General features: G+C 38.6%; 2 protein-coding genes across 6 annotated transcripts in view; one reads left to right on the top strand and one right to left on the bottom strand.

Annotated features, from left to right (window-relative positions):
- Positions 1 to 22,535, top strand: part of LOC110457226 (putative oxidoreductase GLYR1) — a 60,017-nt gene that overhangs the window by 25,057 nt on the left and 12,425 nt on the right. The window lies entirely within an intron of this gene.
- LOC110457225 (leucine-rich repeats and immunoglobulin-like domains protein 3) lies at positions 3,709 to 21,941 on the bottom strand. 4 transcript variants are annotated; one of them, XM_021508397.1, is made up of 2 exons: positions 21,836 to 21,941; positions 3,709 to 7,484 (listed from the first exon to the last, which is right to left on the bottom strand). In XM_021508397.1, exon 2 carries the CDS (start codon positions 7,386 to 7,388, stop codon positions 4,632 to 4,634), a length of 2,757 nt encoding a protein of 918 aa, XP_021364072.1. In that variant the 5' UTR covers positions 7,389 to 7,484; positions 21,836 to 21,941; the 3' UTR covers positions 3,709 to 4,631. The 4 variants fall into 4 exon arrangements, with proteins under 4 accessions (XP_021364072.1, XP_021364074.1, XP_021364071.1 ...); XM_021508399.1 differs by lacking the exon at positions 21,836 to 21,941 and adding an exon at positions 21,747 to 21,835; XM_021508396.1 differs by lacking the exon at positions 21,836 to 21,941 and adding an exon at positions 15,930 to 16,092.

The raw sequence follows: 22,535 nt of genomic DNA, 5'->3' as shown, positions 1-22,535 counted from the left end.
ACTTGTTCTGAATAACCAAAAGGCTCAGGATGTTGATATTTAGTTAGTAGCATATGCTGGGATCAAGGACTACTATGTTTGTTAAAGTGAATGACTTTGACTTATATTCAAGGTCACAGGGGTCAAATTTGTTTAAAATCTTTAAACAACCTCTTATGAATAACCATGGGTCCCAGGATGTTTATACTTTGCAAGTTGCATCCTGAGATGAAAGGCTATACAATGTGTTCAACATAATGACTTTGTTCGACTTTCAATCGCAGGGGTGAAATGTTTTAAAAAAAAATAACCGGGTCTTTTGAACGAATTTTAATCATAAAAACTGATATTTTGCCTGTAGCTTTATTTTAGATCATTTTTAAGGTTATAAGTGTGAGTTTAAAACCAGGTGAGCGATGCAGGCCCATTGGGCCTCTTGTTTTGAGTCTTAAAATAAAAAAATTGACACAAGACAAACTTGTACATCAATAGTTTAATAAGTTAAGCACTTCACATGACAAAACATTGAAATAAACAAGACATTGGCACATAGAGAAATTGTACATAGATACAGGGTCGTAAAGATAAACATCCAGTCTGACCGTGCCCGCATAGGCAGGGGTGTACAGTTCCATTAGCCTGATGCCGTGAGCTGGTAGATTTTATGTCGAAGCTAGAGAAATTTTCGATATCTACTAGGAAAATAAAGGTCAGGTTGGTAGAATTTTTCAAAATATGCCTTTGGACTAGCACTCCACTAAACGTCCAAGCTGTGTAATCAACAACAGATAAAGGTCATAACAGTAAACGTCCAAGCTGTGTAATCAACAATGGATACAGGTCACAACAGTAACCATTCAATCTGTATTCAGCATCAGATACAGGTCGTACCAGTAACCATTCAATCTGTATTCAGCATCAGATACAGGTCGTACCAGTAACCATTCAATCTGTGTATTCAGCATCAGATACAGGTCGTACCAGTAACCATTCAATCTGTGTATTCAGCATCAGATACAGGTCGTACCAGTAACCATTCAATCTGTGTATTCAGCATCAGATACAGGTCGTACCAGTAACCATTCAATCTGTGTATTCAGCATCAGATACAGGTCGTACCAGTAACCATTCAATCTGTGTATTCAGCATCAGATACAGGTCGTACCAGTAACCATTCAATCTGTGTATTCAGCATCAGATACAGGTCGTACCAGTAACCATTCAATCTGTGTATTCAGCATCAGATACAGGTCGTACCAGTAACCATTCAATCTGTGTATTCAGCATCAGATACAGGTCGTACCAGTAACCATTCAATCTGTGTATTCAGCATCAGATACAGGTCGTACCAGTAACCATTCAATCTGTGTATTCAGCATCAGATACAGGTCGTACCAGTAACCATTCAATCTGTGTATTCAGCATCAGATACAGGTCGTACCAGTAACCATTCAATCTGTGTATTCAGCATCAGATACAGGTCGTACCAGTAACCATTCAATCTGTGTATTCAGCATCAGATACAGGTCGTACCAGTAACCATTCAATCTGTGTATTCAGCATCAGATACAGGTCGTACCAGTAACCGTTCAATCTGTGTATTCAGCATCAGATACAGGTTGTACCAGTAACCATTCAATCTGTGTATTCAGCATCAGATACAGGTCGTACTAGTAAACATTAAATCTGTGTATTCAGCATCAGATACAGATTGTACCAGTAACCATTCAATCTGTATACAGCATCTGATACAGGTCGTACTAGTAAACATTCAATCTGTATATTCAGCATCAGATACAGGTCGGACTAGTAAACATTCAATCTGTATATTCAGCATCAGATACAGGTCGTATCAGTGACCATTCAATCTGTATTCAGCATCAGATAAAGGTCGTACCAGTAACCATTCAATCTGTGCATTCAGCATCAGATACAGGTCGTACCAGTAACCATTCAATCTGTATACAGCATCAGATACAGGTCGTACTAGTAAACATTCAATCTGTATATTCAGCATCAGATACAGGTCGTACCAGTAACCATTCAATCTGATGCTGTATACAGATTGAATGTTTACTAGTACGAGCTGTATCTGATGCTGAATCTACAGATTGAATGGTCTCTGGTACGACCTGTAACCATTCAATCTGCGTATTCAGCATCAGAAACAGGTCGTACTAGTAACCATTCAATCTCTGTATTCAGCATCAGATACAGGTCGTACTAGTAATCATTCAATCTGTGTATTCTGCATATTCAGCATCAGAGACAAGGTCATTATCAGTGACTAGATACAAAATGTAACAAGTGCAACATTACTTTCCAATCAACACACTTAATAAACTCTAAAAAATCATCTTTTACAAATAATATGTTCATTAATGTAATCACGTTGACAGTAATCCATATCAGGTCATGTTCAACAGAACTTGCTTACAATTTACTCCAGTTCCATCAGCCAATGAGAAAGTTCTCATTGCCCGACATCATATAATTTTTCTTCTTTCTGTTTCATTATTTCTGCCTTTCTACGTGCCCTAGTTTGATATGTTGTCATTGTTGTTAGATATAGAGGGCCTACATATATGATTTTACATCATTAACATGTCACCGTTTACAAGTCACTGTCAGATATCAGGAAGTAACATCAAATTAAAGAAAATATTACTTTAATCAAGTTGAACACATACTGGACAAAGTTTGAATTAAAAAATGTGCATAAATTTAATTTGATAGAAAGAATTAATTGAGAAATAGGATGAATAAACATATAAGAAACTCTAGTAAAAAAGGTCTTCATAATTCCATTTCACTCTAAAACATTCAAGAAAAATGTCAAAATTTGATATTCACAGTGATTTCAATGATAAGCAATGTACATTTTCTCAACAATAAAGATCCCCCCCATTTTCTTTGAAGGCTTTGAATTAAGTATACATTTATTTTGATGACATTAATAAGTGCTTTAAAAATGTTTGAAGTATAATTGCCTTTTCCATCGTGAATCTACCAAAATTGAGAAGTAAGAATGAGATATTGAAGACTAGACATAGACTGTAGATATAAAATAACATGTATGGACTAGTGTAGAAGTAGACAAACAAACTGGTCAGTGTAGCAATCTCTAAACGAGGACAACTTCTGGTTACTATGGCAATCGTCTGGTGTAATGACTAGCTGATTCCACTCTTATTGCACTAGCATACAAAATGATCAACAAGGCTTTTACAGACAACTGTTACACAGTGGGCACGTGGTCAACATCTACATCACATGGTCAACATCCACATCACAAGGTCAACATCTACATCACATAGTCAACATCCACATCACACGGTCAACATCCACATCACTAGGTCAACATCCACATCACATGGTCAACATCCATATCACATGGTCAACATCCACATCACATGGTCAACTTCCACATCACATGGTCAACATCCACATCACAAGTTCAACATCCACATCACTAGGTCAACATCCACATCACACGGTCAACATCCACATCACACGGTCAACTTCCACATCACATGGTCAACATCCACATCACAAGGTCAACATCCACATCACAAGGTCAACATCCACATCACATGGTCAACATCCACATCACATAGTCAACATCCACATCACATGGTCAACATCCACATCACATGGTCAACATCCACATCACATAGTCAACATCCACATCACATAGTCAACACCCACATCACATGGCCAACATCCATCCACATCACATGGTCACCATCCATATCACATGGTCAACATCCACATCACATGGTCAACATCCACAACACACGGTCAACTTCTGCATCACATGGTCAACATCCACATCACAAGGTCAACATCCACATCACAAGGTCAACATCCACATCACATGGTCAACATCCACATCACATAGTCAACATCCACATCACATGGTCAACATCCACATCACATGGTCAACTTCCACATCACATGGTCAACATCGCCATCGAACATTGATATTGCTTTCACATTTCGATGTTTATTTCTGATAGGTAAAATATAACTTAAATAATTGACCCTCTCCTGTGACCCTTCCCTACCTATATAACTTCCTGTCCACTGACCCCACTCTGTTCTCTATGACCCTTCCCTAACCTCCATGACCCTTTACCCTATCTATCTATCGATCAATTACCCCATCTCCTTGGTACGAAATACAAAAGAAGATACCCCATTTTCATATGATTTCTGACTATTTTATGTGTAAGAATCTGTATAGATATTTGATTTCTATAAATCAGCCTTTATATATCGTTGATTTGCCCCCACACCATTAGTATTTGTCATTTGTATCAACGGACAAATCTTTTTCTGAAGCTACAATTCATTTCAGGGTGTTGTACAAAACTTAAGTTTTAGACCATAAAAGTCCCCACAGTAACCATAGAAAGGTAATAATTAAGTAATTTTGGTGAAACTTAACCCTTTATCTCATGGCTCAGTTATACATAGTTGTAAAGAAAAAACAACTTGTCATTTGTCATTTTTTAACCATGATTCAAAATATATATTGGCAGTTGATTATGTTTAAATATTAAAGCTATTTACACAACAATTGGTTTAATGAAAGTTTTCCTGTATCTCCAGACAGACATTTCCATGCATATATATCTGTATAAGTACATTCACACAGTAGCGTCCTCCTCTTCCTCATCATAATCACCATCATATTCCATGTTATAATCCTCACTACCATCTATCATTTGAATATTGACATAGGACGAGTCCTGACCAATATGTGGCCTGTTGTATTGACTACCCCCCTCACTATCTACATCATAGTCTGCTATAGGTTTGTCAGGAATGTATCCTGAACTTGACAGATTCATTTCCTCAGAAGCAGGAGAATATCCAGAGGTGGATGCAGTTATCTCCCCTGACATCTGTTCATTTTGTAGTAAGTGTGCACAAGCCAAGTGTTCCTGACTAGATCGAGAGGAAGACTCGGAGGTTGCTGTAACATATTCCTCATCACTGACACTGATCATGTCCACAGGAGACAATATTGCTGGGTCCAGGTTCGGGTCTGACAGTATCATGGACTCAGCCTGAACACATTCTGTGTCAAACACAGTACGACAATTGTCCACATTCATCATCTCCAGCAGCTTGATGACATGTTTTTGCTGTAGCTTGTACTTGTGATGAAAGCGTCCTAGCTGAAGTGAGCCATAATCACGTATCTTTAGGACCTGGTTACTGTACATGTCACGCAGTTGCTCCAGTTGGTGGGAGCTGTAATCGCGCAGCTTCCCCAGCTGGTTGTTGTAGTTGTCACGCACAGATTTATAGTTGCCTCTTATAGTGCCTACTTTGTTTGAGGCACCCTCGCGTAGGTGGCTGGCCCCTTGTCGGAGGCGGGACACCTGGGAAGTGTAGTTAGTACTGATTCGCTCCAAACGCTGGTGGTATGTATCCCTGATCTTCTGTAATTGACCATTATAATTCTCACGAAGTCGACCCATCTGTGATGACTTGTATTGGTCTAGATTCTCAAGAAGTTTCAAAATGGCATCACGACGACGCTGGTTTATGCAACGGCGTGCCAATGCAGATGTGAATGCATATATCAAATTCAACATAAAGAAAGAAGCAGCACATGCCAGCCCTACAAATAGACTCATTATCTTTACCTCTGTGATAATCTCATAGTTTAACCTGAGAACAAAATTTATGGAAAACTTGCTCCGTGAGTTTTGAACAACACAGGAGTATGGGCCTGCATCACTTCGCATTATGTAGTCAATGTACAGAGACCCGTCCTGAAGTACAATAATCCTGTCGGGATGATTCTCGATATCTGATCTGTAACTTCCTGAGTTATGCCACGAGGGACGTTTATGTAACATAATATTCTGATCTATCTCAGATTTAGCTGTATGTTCCTTGTGGATAAGTAGATGCGAGTTGTGAAAGGAAATTTGTCTGTTGTGAGGAAGAATCCATGTGATGGTTGGACTGGGATGACCTTCGACATCACACAATAAGTTTGCAGACTTCCCGATGGGGAAGAACAGTAAGGAGTTGTTCTGTGAAGAGTTTGTGGATAGGTTATGGCACTTCAAGTCACTGGTGGATAGGTTCCACAGTGGATATTCATCTGATAAGTTGTCTTCAAAACTACAGTTAAGCTTATCCACATTCTGGAAGGTCACACGAAGGTCAGTGGAATAAGAAAATATTGTTTGTAGTATCCAATCTAGTTCACAGTCACACAAGAGGTAGTTCCCATTGACATCCACTGTTACACTCTTGAACTTACTGTACACATTTTCATGAACACGAGTGATATTATTAAAGCTCAAATCAAGATAAGTAAGTCTGTGTAAGCCGTGGAATAAGTTGTAGTGGAGGTATGCCAGTCGCGGATTGTTGTGGATCAACAGAACTCGTAGACTGGGTAAACTATCAAAAGCTTTGCTGTATATGTAGTAGAGGTGAGGAAGATAGCTGATGGAAAGGGTCTCCAGATGGCTTAGTCCCGCTAATGTACCACCAACTATTTCCTTGAATGGATTATGGTCAAGCGTCAAATTCACCAGTTCAGGAAAAGAATAGAATGCATTTGGCTCTAGTTGACCAATACTGCTATTAGTTAGGACTAAGTGTTGTAACGACTGTAGGCTTGGGAATGTTGATCGGTTCACATACGGAATACTGTTATGGGAGAGATCAAGATAAACGAGAGACTTCATGCCGTCCAACGCCTGAATTGCTATTGCATCTAGTTCACTTCCTTGTAAATATAGTGTGTGAACTCCACTGCAGCCCAACAGGCTTGTGTTGGTAAGAGACAGATGCTTGTTAAAACTTAAATCCAACGTCATCAGGGAGTCAAGTTCATGGAATGTACTGTTCTCTATATTTGATACAAAGTTTTCACTAAGATTCAGCAGGCGTAGCTCAGTAAGTCCAAAGAATAGCTCTGCCTGCAGCATTTCCATTTGGTTTTTAGCCAGGTTTAGATTCCTTAGACTGTGAAGATGCTGGAAGGCTCCTGGTTGTATTACTTGTATTTGATTAGAGTCCAATGACAATTTTGTCAGCTGTTTCAAATTCTGAAGAAAATTTTCACCAACTTCTGTAATTTTATTATGGCCAAGGTCAATTTCTGTTAGTCCTTCTGGAAGTTTGTCTAGGTTGTCCTGGCTCAGATTAGAAATGAGGTTACCATGGAGATTCAAAATGGTGGTATTCTGTGGAAGACCAATGGGGACAGCTGTGAGGGAGAGGTCAGCACAACTGACCTTGACCTGCCCTGAACTGTTGTTACCATGGCACTGACATTGGTCTGGACACAGCTGTGTGGAGTAGGGAGACAGCAGCAGCAAGGCCATCGCCTGCCACAATACGCTCCTCAAGTGTGCCTTGTGCCACTCCATGGTGACTACCTTACCAACTGGCTGGGCCTGAACGTGTCTCAGCCATGTCACCGGAACACTCACTTGTACTGCCTCACATCGCTAGGGGTTACAACTCTGAAAAACACAGAGGAGAACGGAAAATGATTATTTGTGCTAATAAATATATATATATATAACAGAGATGTAGTATTCTGTGCCTAATAGTTAATTTGAAGACTTTATGGTAATGTTCTGATGAGTGAAGGGCCATGTTAAGATAATTGTCTGTAAGCCCTATGTCCTCGTTATCAACTTGTGTTTGTGTATGGGAATTAGTGAAGCACCATCTATATAACCTGGAGACTACCAGCAAGTAGCTAGATGGTCAACAGTAACCACAAATTACTGGGTGAATAAGATCAAAACAATCATTGTTTACCATATATACTGTAGCAGTGATTGACATGCATCAAGAAACATGTGTCTGTTTCCATATAGAGGACATAATTCTGCTTCTGTTTGATGTCAGGTCTAAATAATATAACCCAACAGTCATACAGTTCAATAATTTGAAAACTAATTTGTATTTATACCTATAAATTAAATGATTAATTTCAAAATGTGTTTGTTCAAAACATCCACTTTTTTTAATAAGAGTATAAACATAGTAAGCTTCTATCTGGACCCAAGTTTGTGATTTGTCAAGATTTTCTCTGTAGTCATTTATCATACTTTTAGTCAAGCCTTAGAAAACCTACCAGCAAAGCTGAAAAAGAAGATAATAATTAAATGCGGCTCACTGTTTATGATAGTTCCCATTGACATCTTAGCAAATCCAACAAGTTGTCTTCTACAATTTAAGCAGTCAAGTTAAACTGAAAATAATGGTGGCTAGTAATTCCATGAAGTGTTTATCTAGTCTTATCTCCAGGATGCTGTCCTGTTTATAAACTCACCATGGGAGAGATGGCTAAGTTCACAGTTTGGTATGCCTGCTGTTATAAGCCTACTGAAGCTTCATCACTGTCAGTAACACAAGGGATTTATATTGTAAAGAGTCGAAGTCATTAGTAGTCTATTTACACAATTGATTTCTCTTTTTGTATTTTAAAGATATTTTATAGATCCAGTCATTGGTAGACCCTATGCAGACCAGGTTACTATCAATTGTTAGTACAAGTAGACCAAGGTCGTATCCGCTCATTTATCGGAGAAAAAGTAGGTTTTACGAATCTGAGGCAGAGACAGATGGTTGAAAGAACAAGAGACATTAAGTAAATAATAATTCTATGGATTTCATATTTTCTACAGAGACTGACATAGTTCAATAATCAATGTGCTCCTAATGCTTATAGAGATTGACACCTCATCCAGCTTATAAGGGTGTGGGGGGGGGGGGGGGGGGGGGGGATAGGGAAGAGCAGTTACAATGTTGCAATGAACTTGATCATGTTCTAAAATTATGGAATTTAACTGGTTTTGCAGTTTTTCAAAAGCAGGTTATCAGATGATACTTTCAATGACTGAATTTAATTCGATATGAAGTATGGAAATGTTTCAGGGTTCCGAGATGATTTTTAAATCAAATTTAAAATTACTTTGATAATTTTGATCATGCAGCGACTTAGCAGTTCATAAAGAGATAAGTCTGTTTCAATTTAAAATTTAGTAGGTAAAATTTTGTAATACTACTAAATAGCTTGGTATAGATTAGATAATTACCTTGAAGACGAAGAATTACTGACTTTCTATCCCAGTGTCTCAATGTTTACACATATAGTGTCATAGGAGAGATGGTGGCTGCATTTAAAACCAATATAAATATTTACTTGTCCTGTAAGAACATATCCATATGCTGCAACTTGACCTATTTTATAGACATTTTCCCACAAGGCTTGTTCATAAACTAGAACGTAGCAGGCTGCGACACCAACCGAGTGTACTTTCAACAGTAGATCCCCAGGAAGATTGATACTCCCTGAAAATGTGAAATGTAGATTCACTTGTAATATTCTGTACGAGTTGAAAGTCCATCTGACTTATTGACAGTACTGTGTGGAGGATGGTATTGATGAGTTGTGCGTTATATATAACCTATGGACATTGTTCCCGGTAGATAACACATACTATCAGATAGCTGATAACCTTTTATCTGATAAGTCGTGTAGTATGATAGATCTTTTATCTGATAAGTCCTGTAGCATGATAGACATTACCACAGCCTCAGGTTCAGTAGTTCATAGCAATACATTGACATCCCCACCAGCTTTAACGGCAATACATTGACATCCCCACCAGCTTTAATGGAAATATATTGACATCCCCACCAGCTTTAACGGCAGTACATTGACATCCCCACCAGCTTTAATGGCAATCCATTGACATCCCCACCAGCTTTAACGGCAGTACATTGACATCCCCACCAGCTTTAAGGGCAATACATTGACACCCCCACCAGCTTTAACGGCAATACAATGACATCCCCACCAGCTTTAACGGCAATACATTGCCATCCCCACCAGCTTTAACGGCAATACATTGACATCCCCACCAGCTTTAATGGCAATATATTGACATCCCCACCAGCTTTAATGGCAATACATTGACATCCCCACCAGCTTTAACGGCAATACATTGACATCCCCACCAGGAAATTTTAACTTTTTTTATCCTTCTTATTTTTTTTTATCTGTAACTGATTTGTTAATTAATTGCTATTAAAAGAACCGAGTAAGGATTTGATTGTCAGACATTTATCCCAAACGTACCACTGGTAGGGGATGGTGTTGGACAATCTGATTCCCATTGTAAACACAGCTGGATGTAGTTATCTGCCCTTTGCCTGCTGGCCCAGGAGCTGTTCAAAGTCTAAATAGGAGCGTTACACAAAAAACGAAGTCCATCTTCATTAAGTAACAAACTGTAGAACAGGAGCTTCCTGTGATAGGGCTCTGATTCAATAGATAAAGCACTGTTTAGGATAAGTGACACCTTGTAGACTAAATGACCTTAAATGTGGGTAGGAACTCTACAGTAACGATATATACATAACCTTTCTATAAAATCAATAATGGCCCAGTGAAGTTAGCCTGGTTCCACCCTGTACTTCATAACATGCTTGGTTGTGCACATGATGTAAGGATCTCCATCAGAGATACCAATATAACTAGTCTAGTTAGTAATCAGGCCCTCCGTCCACCGACAGTGGATGCATGTGCTTTTTGTTGCTATGAAACCTGTTTTTTATGGGCAAGATATTCCGGTATCTAACACGATTTTCCGCTTCCTCTGTTATTCATTAACAACGTTTATCAAAACGTGTTTGACACACCATCTTCATCTCTGTAAATAAATTTTGAGAGGAACGATAATTTTTGTTTGCGATATTTACTATCTGAAGCATGTGTTTCCCATTAAAAGCTTTGTCCTGGTTAGTTTGTACCTGCCTCTACAGCTGATGTTAATTGTATAGCCATATGCCTCAAGAACATAGTTGATCTGTGTTACAGCGAATAGGATCCATGTTACAGTAACCTGGGCACTAAACTTACATGTTCAACAGGAATGCCATTTTATCACCGACTTATAAGATAGGAAAAATAAAGCTTGAAATTGTCAATATATTATATTAGAAAACTGCCCATGAAATATCATTATTAGATATAAGTATTTCACGCGTTTTGAAATCTTATTTGTACGACAACAATAAATTCAGTGTTATATAAGTTTGGTCTGTCACTCTGTACATTAGTACATTCTTGTTGATGACATCCCTTTCTCTAGGTTATCTGATGAATCAGTGTGCTAACATAGGCAGGTTAGACTCCCCTCTCACTCAAATGATTTACCTTGTGGTAAGTTATTACATGGTTCTGGTTCTGCAAATCTTAAACTTTACCTTAAATGTTGACATTTACAGATATGTGCCCTGTTCACATCTAAAGAATGATAGTAAAACATATCTACTTAGACTATAACATATACATTGTATAAACCTATTACTTCACCAGATATATATCTTTCTTTTTTCCTTTTTGAGGAATCTATCAAACATTTGATGTTACTATTACATTATGAAATATATGTTGTCATGAACATTTTAAGTGAAAGTCTTTTCAAATTCTTTATAAAGCAGTTATTTTTTGTGAGGTTTTTATTTTTTCTGTAATCATGGTCAGAATCTGTGAATTCTGAACCATAGCCAAATCAAAGTAAACCAGTGGCAGTTAGAATAAAAAACAAAGTAAACCAGTGGCGGTGGGAATAAAAATCAAAGTAAACCAGTGGCGGTTAGAATAAAAAACAACAAGTTCAGTCCAGATACAGTTCTGTAAAAGTTTGATCATGTGAAATCAAACAACTGTACTATAAGCATGTCATGTTAATTCAGTTAACTGATTTGTCTGTGAATTATAAACTTGTTTGAAAGATTGGTTGACATCGGACATGTCTGGCTGTGTGATGCTATCTGTGTAAGGTCAACTACACCAGCTCCAGCCTTATCTAGTGTTGTTGGTGTAGATATGGTACTTGTCTGTAGCTCCAGCCTTATCTAGTGTTGTTGGTGTAGATGTTTGTAGCTCCGGCCTTATCTAGTGTTGTTGAAGTAGATGTTTGTAGCTCCAGCCTTATCTAGTGTTGTTGGTGTAGATGTTTGTAGCTCCGGCCTTATCTAGTGTTGTTGGAGTAGATATGGTACTTGTTTGTAGCTCCAGCCTTATCAAGTGTTGTTGGTGTAGATATGGTACTTGTTTGTAGCTCCAGCCTTATCTAGTGTTGTTGGTGTAGATATGGTATTGTTTGTAGCTCCAGCCTTATCTAGTGTTGTTGGTGCAGATATGGTACTTGTTTGTAGCTCCAGCCCTATCAAGTGTTGTTGGTGTAGATATGGTACTTGTTTGTAGCTCCAGCCCTATCAAGTGTTGTTGGTGTAGATATGGTACTTGTTTGTAGCTCCAGCTTTATCAAGTGTTGTTGGTGTAGATATGGTACTTGTTTGTAGTTCCAGCCTTATCTAGTGTTGTTGGTGTAGATATGGTACTTGTTTGTAGCTCCAGCCTTATCTAGTGTTGTTGGTGTAGATATGGTACTTGTTTGTAGCTCCAGCCTTATCTAGTGTTGTTGGTGTAGATATGGTACTTGTTTGTAGCTCCAGCCTTATCTAGTGTTGTTGGTGTAGATATGGTACTTGTTTGTAGCTCCAGCCTTTAGAACACATGGTTTGTTGATCGGCCTACTTTGGACAGTATACCTGGTCACTGATGATGACCAGAAATTCATTATTAATGGCCCTATAATCCTAGATATCATTGAAGTGACAGTAGGGAATGCTGTGTAGCACTGTTTACTGGGAGACTGACCCAGGAGACATCATGTTTAATAGGTTGTACTATTGACTACCATTGTAATATTATCGTTACAGCCTACTATTTACCTAATTATACAAACATGTCTGTAGATAGTTTATTATATTGTTTTCATTCCACGTCCATATCGACTCGCAGGCACTGAATCAGTCAGTTACCCTTGTTATATCAGGAAATATGTCTCTGATGCATCATAGCCATACCAATGTAAACATTCCTAGTTTTTGTTATCTTGGCGTGTTATTTAAAAGTGCCTTGGATGTTTGACATTAAAGGCTCTGTAAAAAACTGTTGTCGTGTGTCGGGGGAAGATGCCAGGAGACACAGACTGTGATACAATCAGTGGTAATGTTAACGGCTGGAGAACTTGTGTAAGGGCCACGTGCTGTTGGAATGTAATTAACAGCTAATTATATAAGGCTGATTAACTCACTGGAGCACATGAGTCAGTTGGTAGGGGACAGGTGAACGACTGATGAAATGACTTTGTAGATGTGTTTACCATAGAAATCGAACAAACATTCATTTCATTATTTGTGATTCCATGGTAGGATTTCTCAGGGAGCAATGTGTTTGTTTTGTATAACTTGTAATAATTACATTACTGGATAGCTTTCCTAGGACATATATTTATAATTGTCTGGTACAGGAATAAGTGTTCTCCTAGCCCTATATCTAGTTCAGTTGATGGCTATTCTCACTTCCATTGTCTGATATGCTAATTTTACTGTTTTATTATGTCTGAGGACTATAAGGGGCTACATTAAACAGTTTACTAACTGGTGTCCCCATAGGGGCTTTATCAATGGCGTCCTGTCTTAGTAGGGGCTATATTAATGGTGTCCTGTCTTAGTAGGGGCTTTATCAATGGTGTCCTGTCTTAGTAGGGGCTATATAAATGGTGTCCTGTCTTAGGAGGGGCTATATCAATGGCGTTCTGTCTAAGTAGGGGCTATATCAATTATATTCTGTCTTAGTAGGGGCTAAATTACTGATATCCCCGGTCTCCATTGGGGCTGTCACTTCTATCCCCTGTCATAGTAGGGACTGTATGACTTTGTAATGTCTAGTGTAAGAAGGGCTATATCAGTTGTTAGTATAGGTACTGAATGTATGTGTTTTGATGATAGGCCTGTGTACATTACAGAGGAAGTGGTCCCCAGTCTGTGTTTTGATGACAGGCCTGTGTACATTACAGAGGAACTAGTCCCCAGTCTGTGTTTTGATGACAGGCCTGTGTACATTACAGAGGAACTAGTCCCCAGTCTGTGTTTTGATGACAGGCCTATGTACATTACAGAGGAACTAGTCCCCAGTCTGTGTTTTGATGACAGGCCTATGTACATTACAGAGGAACTAGTCCCCAGTCTGTGTTTTGATGACAGGCCTATGTACATTACAGAGGAACTAGTCCCCAGTCTGTGTTTTGATGACAGGCCTATGTACATTACAGAGGAACTAGTCCCCAGTCTGTGTTTTGATGACAGGCCTATGTACATTACAGAGGAACTAGTCCCCAGTCTGTGTTTTGATGACAGGCCTATGTACATTACAGAGGAACTAGTCCCCAGTCTGTGTTTTGATGACAGGCCTATGTACATTACAGAGGAACTAGTCCCCAGTCTGTGTTTTGATGACAGGCCTATGTACATTACAGAGGAACTAGTCCCCAGTCTGTGTTTTGATGACAGGCCTATGTACATTACAGAGGAACTAGTCCCCAGTCTGTGTTTTGATGACAGGCCTATGTACATTACAGAGGAACTAGTCCCCAGTCTGTGTTTTGATGACAGGCCTATGTACATTACAGAGGAACTAGTCCCCAGTCTGTGTTTTGATGACAGGCCTATGTACATTACAGAGGAACTAGTCCCCAGTCTGTGTTTTGATGACAGGCCTATGTACATTACAGAGGAACTAGTCCCCAGTCTGTGTTTTGATGACAGGCCTATGTACATTACAGAGGAACTAGTCCCCAGTCTGTGTTTTGATGACAGGCCTATGTACATTACAGAGGAACTAGTCCCCAGTCTGTGTTTTGATGACAGGCCTATGTACATTACAGAGGAACTAGTCCCCAGTCTGTGTTTTGATGACAGGCCTATGTACATTACAGAGGAACTAGTCCCCAGTCTGTGTTTTGATGACAGGCCTGTGTACATTACAGAGGAACTAGTCCCCAGTCTGTGTTTTGATGACAGGCCTATGTACATTACAGAGGAACTGGTCCCCAGTCTGTGTTTTGATGACAGGCCTATGTACATTATGGAGGAAGTGGTCCCCAGTCTGTGTTTTGAAGTCTGTGATGTGGTTAACATGCCCCATCATATGTTATGACCTACTGGTACATAAGGGTTCAAAGCACTTCACATCTGAAAATAACTAAAGCATCCTTTCTTGTGTTTATATACAGGAAATCATTTGCTTGTAGATTACACGGGGAGGTGCATGAGTGGACATTTGCTGTAGAGGACATGTTAATCCTCTCACAGACGACATGAAATTTCCTAAAGCTACTCCTGTCCCTACGTAGCTTGTCAAATATAAGGATGGAAAAGATGATTTCTTACATCTACAGGTATTCTGGGCAGGGAAAGTACATAGACAAGTGTTGTGTGGTCTACTACAGAGAGGTGAAGTGTACAGGCACTCAACATTGATCAGACCTCTCTATCCTACTCAGCTCTGTATTCTACAAGAGTAGAAGTTGTAGAGAGCAGATGATACTCCAATCACCCAAACTGCATACACTATCCAGAAGTTTGCAGTCTTTCTTTGTCAGACAACACGTCAGATAACATCAGGATTGAACAAACTCAAGAATCAGGCCTCAAATAAAATGAAATATAGTTATTTATGAGGTTTGATGTCAGATATCAAAGTCCATAAAAGCAGTTTGAAACCCTCCCCTCATGAGGATAGAGTTATCCTAACCAGTCCCTGTTGATGGAGATATACAAACAGTCCTTTCTATTGTTTGTTTAGATATAAACTATCTATCTGGTACCTATCGTTGTTGACTTTTACCTGATAATGTGTGATATATATCTGTTTTCCTGGTATCTACACTCAGTACAATAAACCTGAGCCACATGTACATACTAACAGTGAGCTGTACAGGACTGTAACGAGTAGCAGTACTTTGTAATGAGAGCATACACAGTTACAACCATCCCTACACACACATGCCATCATCCTCTAGCTTTCTGCCTACCTATACACAATGTCAGGAGTACTCCCTGGAACACACATCTCTTGATCACCATAGTGGTATGCCACAGTCCAACCACTGCTACATGTAGTCCAACCACTGCTACATGTGCTCCAGTTTACATATGGTCCTTTAACACACAGTCGGCTCTGACAGTCATGTGATGATGGAGGGGTCAGGTCAAGGTTGTAAGGTCATCACTCTGTATCTGTACTGATTGTGTTGGTAGATGTTGAATTATGTATGGGATTGTGTGTGTGATGTAAGCATTTTCTGATATATGTCTTCACTGTTGGAGTGCAGTGTGCTCAATATTATGTTGATGTAATTATAAATGCTGCCATATGTCTACGCTACAGGGGAGCTGTAACTGTACATGTGTACATGTGCTTTGTGTGCAGACTTGTCCTGAACACTAGGTCTAGATAAGGTGATCATTAAGAAAATCTTAAAATCTTCAATTTGATGAAGAGTTAAGACATTTTCTAATACATTTAATGTGAAAATAAAAACATGAATAGTTTTAGTGAAAAATGTAATATGAGTAACACTACTGAAGAAATTGCTGCAGTTTTAGTCATACTCATAGGGGTGACTGTAACAGCCAATTTATACTGGTGATACTGCTGCTATTGTTGAAGACACTTTACTTCTGTGTCCAGAGAACTATATCATACAACCATTTTAGTCTTGAGTACATACAAAATGTAATCAATGTTTGTCAAATAATTGATTGTACAACTTCTATTTGAGATATTTTATGATAAATAGATTCATCAAACCACCAAAATATGATTTTCAGTTGCATTCTGAATTATTCCTTATTTTCACAGCTTTTGTAAGGTAATGTCACTAAAGCTTATACTTAATATCCAACCAAGGAAGCATGCATACATGTTCTAGTGCGACATAAAAAGCTTCATATTTTAAAATGATTGAATGCATCAATAGTTTTATGTACTATTGACAATCATTATCGGATTTATAAATTCACCTTGAACACATTGGGGCAGTAAGTTTTTGTGATCTATGATTGTTACAGACCTGGCCGTGGGGAAAGGCCATATGTAACTATGTGGGGAAAGGCCATATGTAACTATGTGGGGAAAGGCCATATGTAACTATGTGGAGAAAAGCCATATGTAACTACGTGGGGAAAGGCCATATGTAACTACGTGGGGAAAGGCCATATGTAACTACGTAGGCAGTTTATATACCTACTTGTCTTTGGGAGCCCCACTGGTGCAACCTATATACACACGTAGGTATATGTAGATTTAGATCAGTTGTCAGCCTTACCCACATTTATCATGTAGGCCAGTATTTGGTCATCAAATATTGAAAGGAGCATCACCATAAATCAATATATATATAGCATTACTGGGTAGGAGCCAAACCAGGGGGATTATAACGATTACTTCGGTAAACTGCTTCGTTTTACTGTAAAATCCTTAGCTATATACCGACCAGTGGGATTGTTGTCATTAATCTGGTAAACTGCTTCGTTTTACTGTAAAATCCTTAGCTATATACCAACCAGTGGGATTGTTATCTTACTCCGGCAAACTGCTTCTATTTACTGTAAGATCTTACCGACCAGTGGGATTGTTGTCATTACTCCGGCAAACTGCTTCTATTCACTGTAAGATCTTACCGACCAGGGGGATTGTTATCAGTACTGCTTCTATTTACTGTAAGATCTTACCGACCAGGGGTATTGTTAGCATTACTGCTTCTATTCACTGTAAGATCCTACCAACCAGGGGGATTGTTAGCATTACTGCTTCTATTCACTGTAAGATCTTACCGACCAGGGGGATTGTGTGCATTGCTGCTTCTATTCACTGTAAGATCTTACCGACCAGGGGATTGTGTGCATTACTGCTTCTATTCACTGTAAGATCTTACCGACCAGGGGGATTGTGTGCATTACTGCTTCTATTTACTGTAAGATCCTACCAACCAGGGGGATTGTTAGCATTACTGCGGTAAACTGCTTCAATTTACTGTGAGAAAAAGACAAATGTGCCCTCCAGCAAATGTCTGAATATATATTCTCTGAATGTCACAGTGTATATTTTAATAAATCTAACAGCTTATTATCAGTGTTACGATGGTAAATATATATATGAATATATATCTAACAAACAGAACAAAGATGTTCTGTTTTATACTGGTGTTTTCATTACAGGTATATATATACATACTCGTTCATCCTTCCTGATAAGTCTGAGCACAGTATCAAACTCTAATACAATATAAGAAATTAAACTGAGCAGAGCCGGATGATCAGTCAGGAAATTGTCGTTACTTGTGGCGCCCTGAGACAGACCAATGACATCAGTCATTCACTCATTCAAATCTCAAAATCAATTCTGTCCTCGTTCTAGATTGATCTTCTCACAGGATTAGGCTGGCAAACTGTGATTGGGGTTTTATCCCTGATCAAATGGTTTATAATCAAGTATGTTGATGCTGCTACATGACAGCAAGACTGGTGTTAAATCATGTCTGGTGTTTGTAAGGCAGGTGTTAGGTACAAATTAACTGTACAATTACTGTTGCCTCTTATTGTTACTTATTGCCACTATTGTCACTATGGGAAAATATTTGTTTAAGTCCTTTTCAAAAGAAGTGTTCCATTAAATCACATGTTGCAATGCATGTTACAGAATTATAGTTGTTTGAATTTTAAATGAAATAAAGAAACAGAAAACTGCTGGTGTCAAACTCGGGAGCTTTACATTGCACCCCCTACACATTACCAGTGTTGCCATATAGGAGCACAGCATCAGTATGCTGAACCAAAATAAATCACATTGTTTACGACCTCCTCAGCCCCCTGGCCTGGACTGTGATCACCAGTGTGATCCAGTTGTAAGGCTGCTGGGTAATTAATGATTTCCTGGTTATGATTGTTTATGGTTACATACTGTCACTCCTGATACTAACATTCTCTGTAGTTATTGTCATAACAACCTGGAGCATTAAATGTTCCTGTCGCACAAACAAGGGAATCACAAACAAGGAATCACAAACAAGGGAATCACACAAGGGAATCACAAACAAGGGAATCACAAACAAGGGAATCACAAACAAGGGTATCACAAACAAGGGAATCACAAACCAGGGAATCACACAAGGGAATCACAAACAAGGGAATTCACAAACAAGGGAATCACAAACAAGGGAATCACAAACAAGGGTATCACAAACAAGGGAATCACAAACAAGGGAATCACACAAGGGAATCACAAACAAGGGAATCAACAAGGGAATCACAAACAAGGGAATCACAAACAAGGGTATCACAAACAAGGGAATCACAAACCAGGGAATCACACAAGGGAATCACAAACAAGGAATCACAAACAAGGGAATCACACAAGGGAATCACAAACAAGGGTATCACAAACAAGACGTTACATAATACAGGAGTTTTAGAGGACTTCAGAATATATATAATCTCAATATACTTGATACTAAAAAAATAAAAGTGGCAGAAGCCTTTAATGCTATATTTTCAGTGATGTATATGTAGATGTTTTGTGTACTACAGGTTGGTCAGAAATATTTTCTGGTATGAACATCCCTCACTGAAGCCAACATAGATAACAAATCTCATTTTTCATGATTCATCACATGTTCAAAACATTTCTGGTATATAAAAAACAAATATGTATATTATTCCAGAGAATGAATGAACATGATCGTTATCTTTAGTTTGAATGTTTTGCTGCAGGACGCTATGTATCACTACACCATTACAGACTGTCATTAATCACAGGTATATGTCACACCTTTAAATGGTCAAGTCATTTGGTAGACAGACTAAACAGGTGGAGTAAAAAGAGAGTTTACAAATTATATTATAACTTTCAGAGTGTTTAGATCTATAAAAGAAAAAACATTAAGTCAGCTGCGTCTGATTAGAGTTTCTGTACATAATTTTACTGAAAGTTTCTCCAAAGGGGTTTGGCACTTACAGATCTCCACCTGACATAAACGGACAGTGGGACAGATATATTTACCTGCATGCATGATATTGACATCTACTCATGTGTAGTTGGACGATAAAATAGTGATAAAGATAGTGCCGTCGCTGTGCCTCGAACCCGCGACCCTCGACTCTCCGGCCCGATGCCCTATCGCTGAGCTGAAGGGTAATTCCCTACAGCTGACGCTTGTAAGGCAACCTAATTAATCCACATCTTTTACACTTGTGTATGGATTGTCATGTTCATAAGATTGTCAGTTAAGCTGTGTACCTTGTCCTCCCAGGCATTTCTCACACAAAAATGATAGAATGTTTGGCTGCAGCTACTTTCAAATTTGCATGTCAGAACCTTAACTATTTATTGAAATTGGTAAAAACATGAATTGTACCAGATGGTAGTGACAGTGCCAAGAGCCTCTGGCAGTGTAATTTAAAGTTCTTAAACAGCTGACAAAGACCAGGAAACACAAAAAACCCTCGTGTAGTTTCCTTGTATTTATAGTCTGGATGTTCAGCCAGGCCCCTGTAATGGACTCTGAGTTAATGAACAATTTCTGCTTCAGAACCAGCCACCTCAACTGGTTATGACTACAGTAGTTCCCAAGTTTTGTTCTGGTGAAGATTTGATAGCTTCCAATAGCAAATTGTTACATATTATTATTCTTTGTAACCTGGGGGTGATATTACCTAGTAACATTTCTATGCCTATTTAGCAGTGGTCAGTTTGAAGTTGCTGGAGACGATAACCCAGAGACAGTGGTCCTGATTACCTGTCTACTGGACAGGGTTTTATCAGGAAACATATATATAATTCGTTCACACATTTAACATGACACCGGTTCATTTTCCCATACAACTAATGTAGACACCTTCAGATCAATAGTCTAATACCAATGTTTAAATTATACCTTTACAAGTCTAGCTGTCATCAAACACATTGTAGTTGATGGCTGGTACTACCTGTTTGATTTATTCATGACACAACCAGGAACCTTATTACCAGGTCTGGCCATACATTTACTTCAAAGCATCATGTATCAAAATTCATTATCATGCAGCCTTTCTGCATTTGTCTCGGTATGCAGGTTTTGCACCATTGCTTTTCCTGGCACGACTGTGTGAAAAGTTAAATTACCAATGTGGTAAGGTCTGTGCTTCTGGCTAGTTTTACTTTCTGTAGAGTTTTTAAATCTCTTATTGACTGTTTACAATTGTCATTGATATTTACTGTATATTTACTGTAAGTGTACATATTTTAGTGGTAAACTTATTTATCCCTTTTTGTCATGACCCTAAACAATGGTGTGTTTTAAGAGCCTATAAATAATTATAAAGTAGGAGACTGCCAAACATTTCAGTAATTGGAATGCTTGTGATGATTTTAGATATAGAAGTTAGGAAGAATTGAATTGATGATCAATGATTTTGAAGTCAGAATTAGTTTCATCGTTACACATACAGTCTGTCAGTTCTGTACCTTATAGCTTGTCTCATAACAATGTGAAGCAGTTTTACAGTGAAAAGAATTAAATCAGAAGGTTTCCTTGTATGTGTTGATGAGCTAATTTATGACTCCAGGAATTTAATGTGTTCAGTACTTTGTGCTACATTTTGATAGCACTTGCATGTAATGCATATATATAAATGTTAACAGTTGATATAGAGTTGAGTTAAGCAGATAGTATATATTTAATGCTAGGGTAAAGTTAGACAAACCCAGCCTAAATAAGAGGGAAGGGTAAGGCAAGTACTACCAAACACTGTTTGCCACCACAAAGATAAATAGGATGCTGGCTTCACATGAGAACAAAGACAACACTTACGATAAGCCCCTGGCCCCGGCCATGCATACAGTATTACACATGGAAATGTCCCTGTAAACCCACCAGTAATAAAGGGCTACGATACTCACCATGTTACACAATCCGGATGTTCCTTTATATTACTGCCCAGTCTTTTTCATGTACAGACTGTATTGATCAGCCTCCATGATTGTGACCTTGAACTGGTCTATACTGGTGACCTGCAGGGTAGGCTAGGCTGCTGGGCTGTTCCATTGTGTATAGGGGTGTAGCTAGAGCTGGCTGCTGTGGCTGTACTGGAGACACTATTGATTTTAGAGAGTTTTAAACATGTATGCAAAATAGTTGTGATATACAGCTTACGAATAATGACTTATTGTATGCTAATTCTCTGTAACAATAGAAATGAAATATACATAAGGCTAACTACACCAGTTTTTTATGGATTTATGTTTTAGTATTGTCAAAGAAGCTAATTATGACCATTCTACTGTTTCAGCAGTTCACTAGTGAATGTATAAAAACATGGTCCTTTTTGGGATTGAATAAGAGTGTGTATCAGTAATGTAATCAAATGGTTTACAAAAAATGTTTAGATGTAATCATAACTGATTAAAGATATGATTATTATGCTTATAATTCAAAAAGGTTCACTGAATGTTGTAGAAGGGTTTTAAAGATGACTAACAATCCAATCAACTATAAACAACGGTTTTATACAATGAATTTGAAGCCATTTTTATACGCCCGTCGAAGACGGGGATGTATTATGTTATCACGTGGGCGGGCGGGCTGGCGGGTGGGCGGGTG

This window comes from Mizuhopecten yessoensis, unplaced genomic scaffold (assembly GCF_002113885.1).
Source record: "Mizuhopecten yessoensis strain PY_sf001 unplaced genomic scaffold, ASM211388v2 scaffold9049, whole genome shotgun sequence".
Classification (NCBI taxonomy): Eukaryota; Metazoa; Mollusca; class Bivalvia; order Pectinida; family Pectinidae; genus Mizuhopecten; species Mizuhopecten yessoensis.
Note: the sequence above shows the minus strand (reverse complement) of the source record. Positions and strands in the feature narration are given on the sequence as shown.

What these genes read in the sequence shown, in the direction of transcription:
- LOC110457225 (XM_021508397.1), bottom strand. Translation starts at nt 7,388, where the DNA reads ATGGAGTGGCACAAGGCACACTTGAGGAGCGTATTGTGGCAGGCGATG.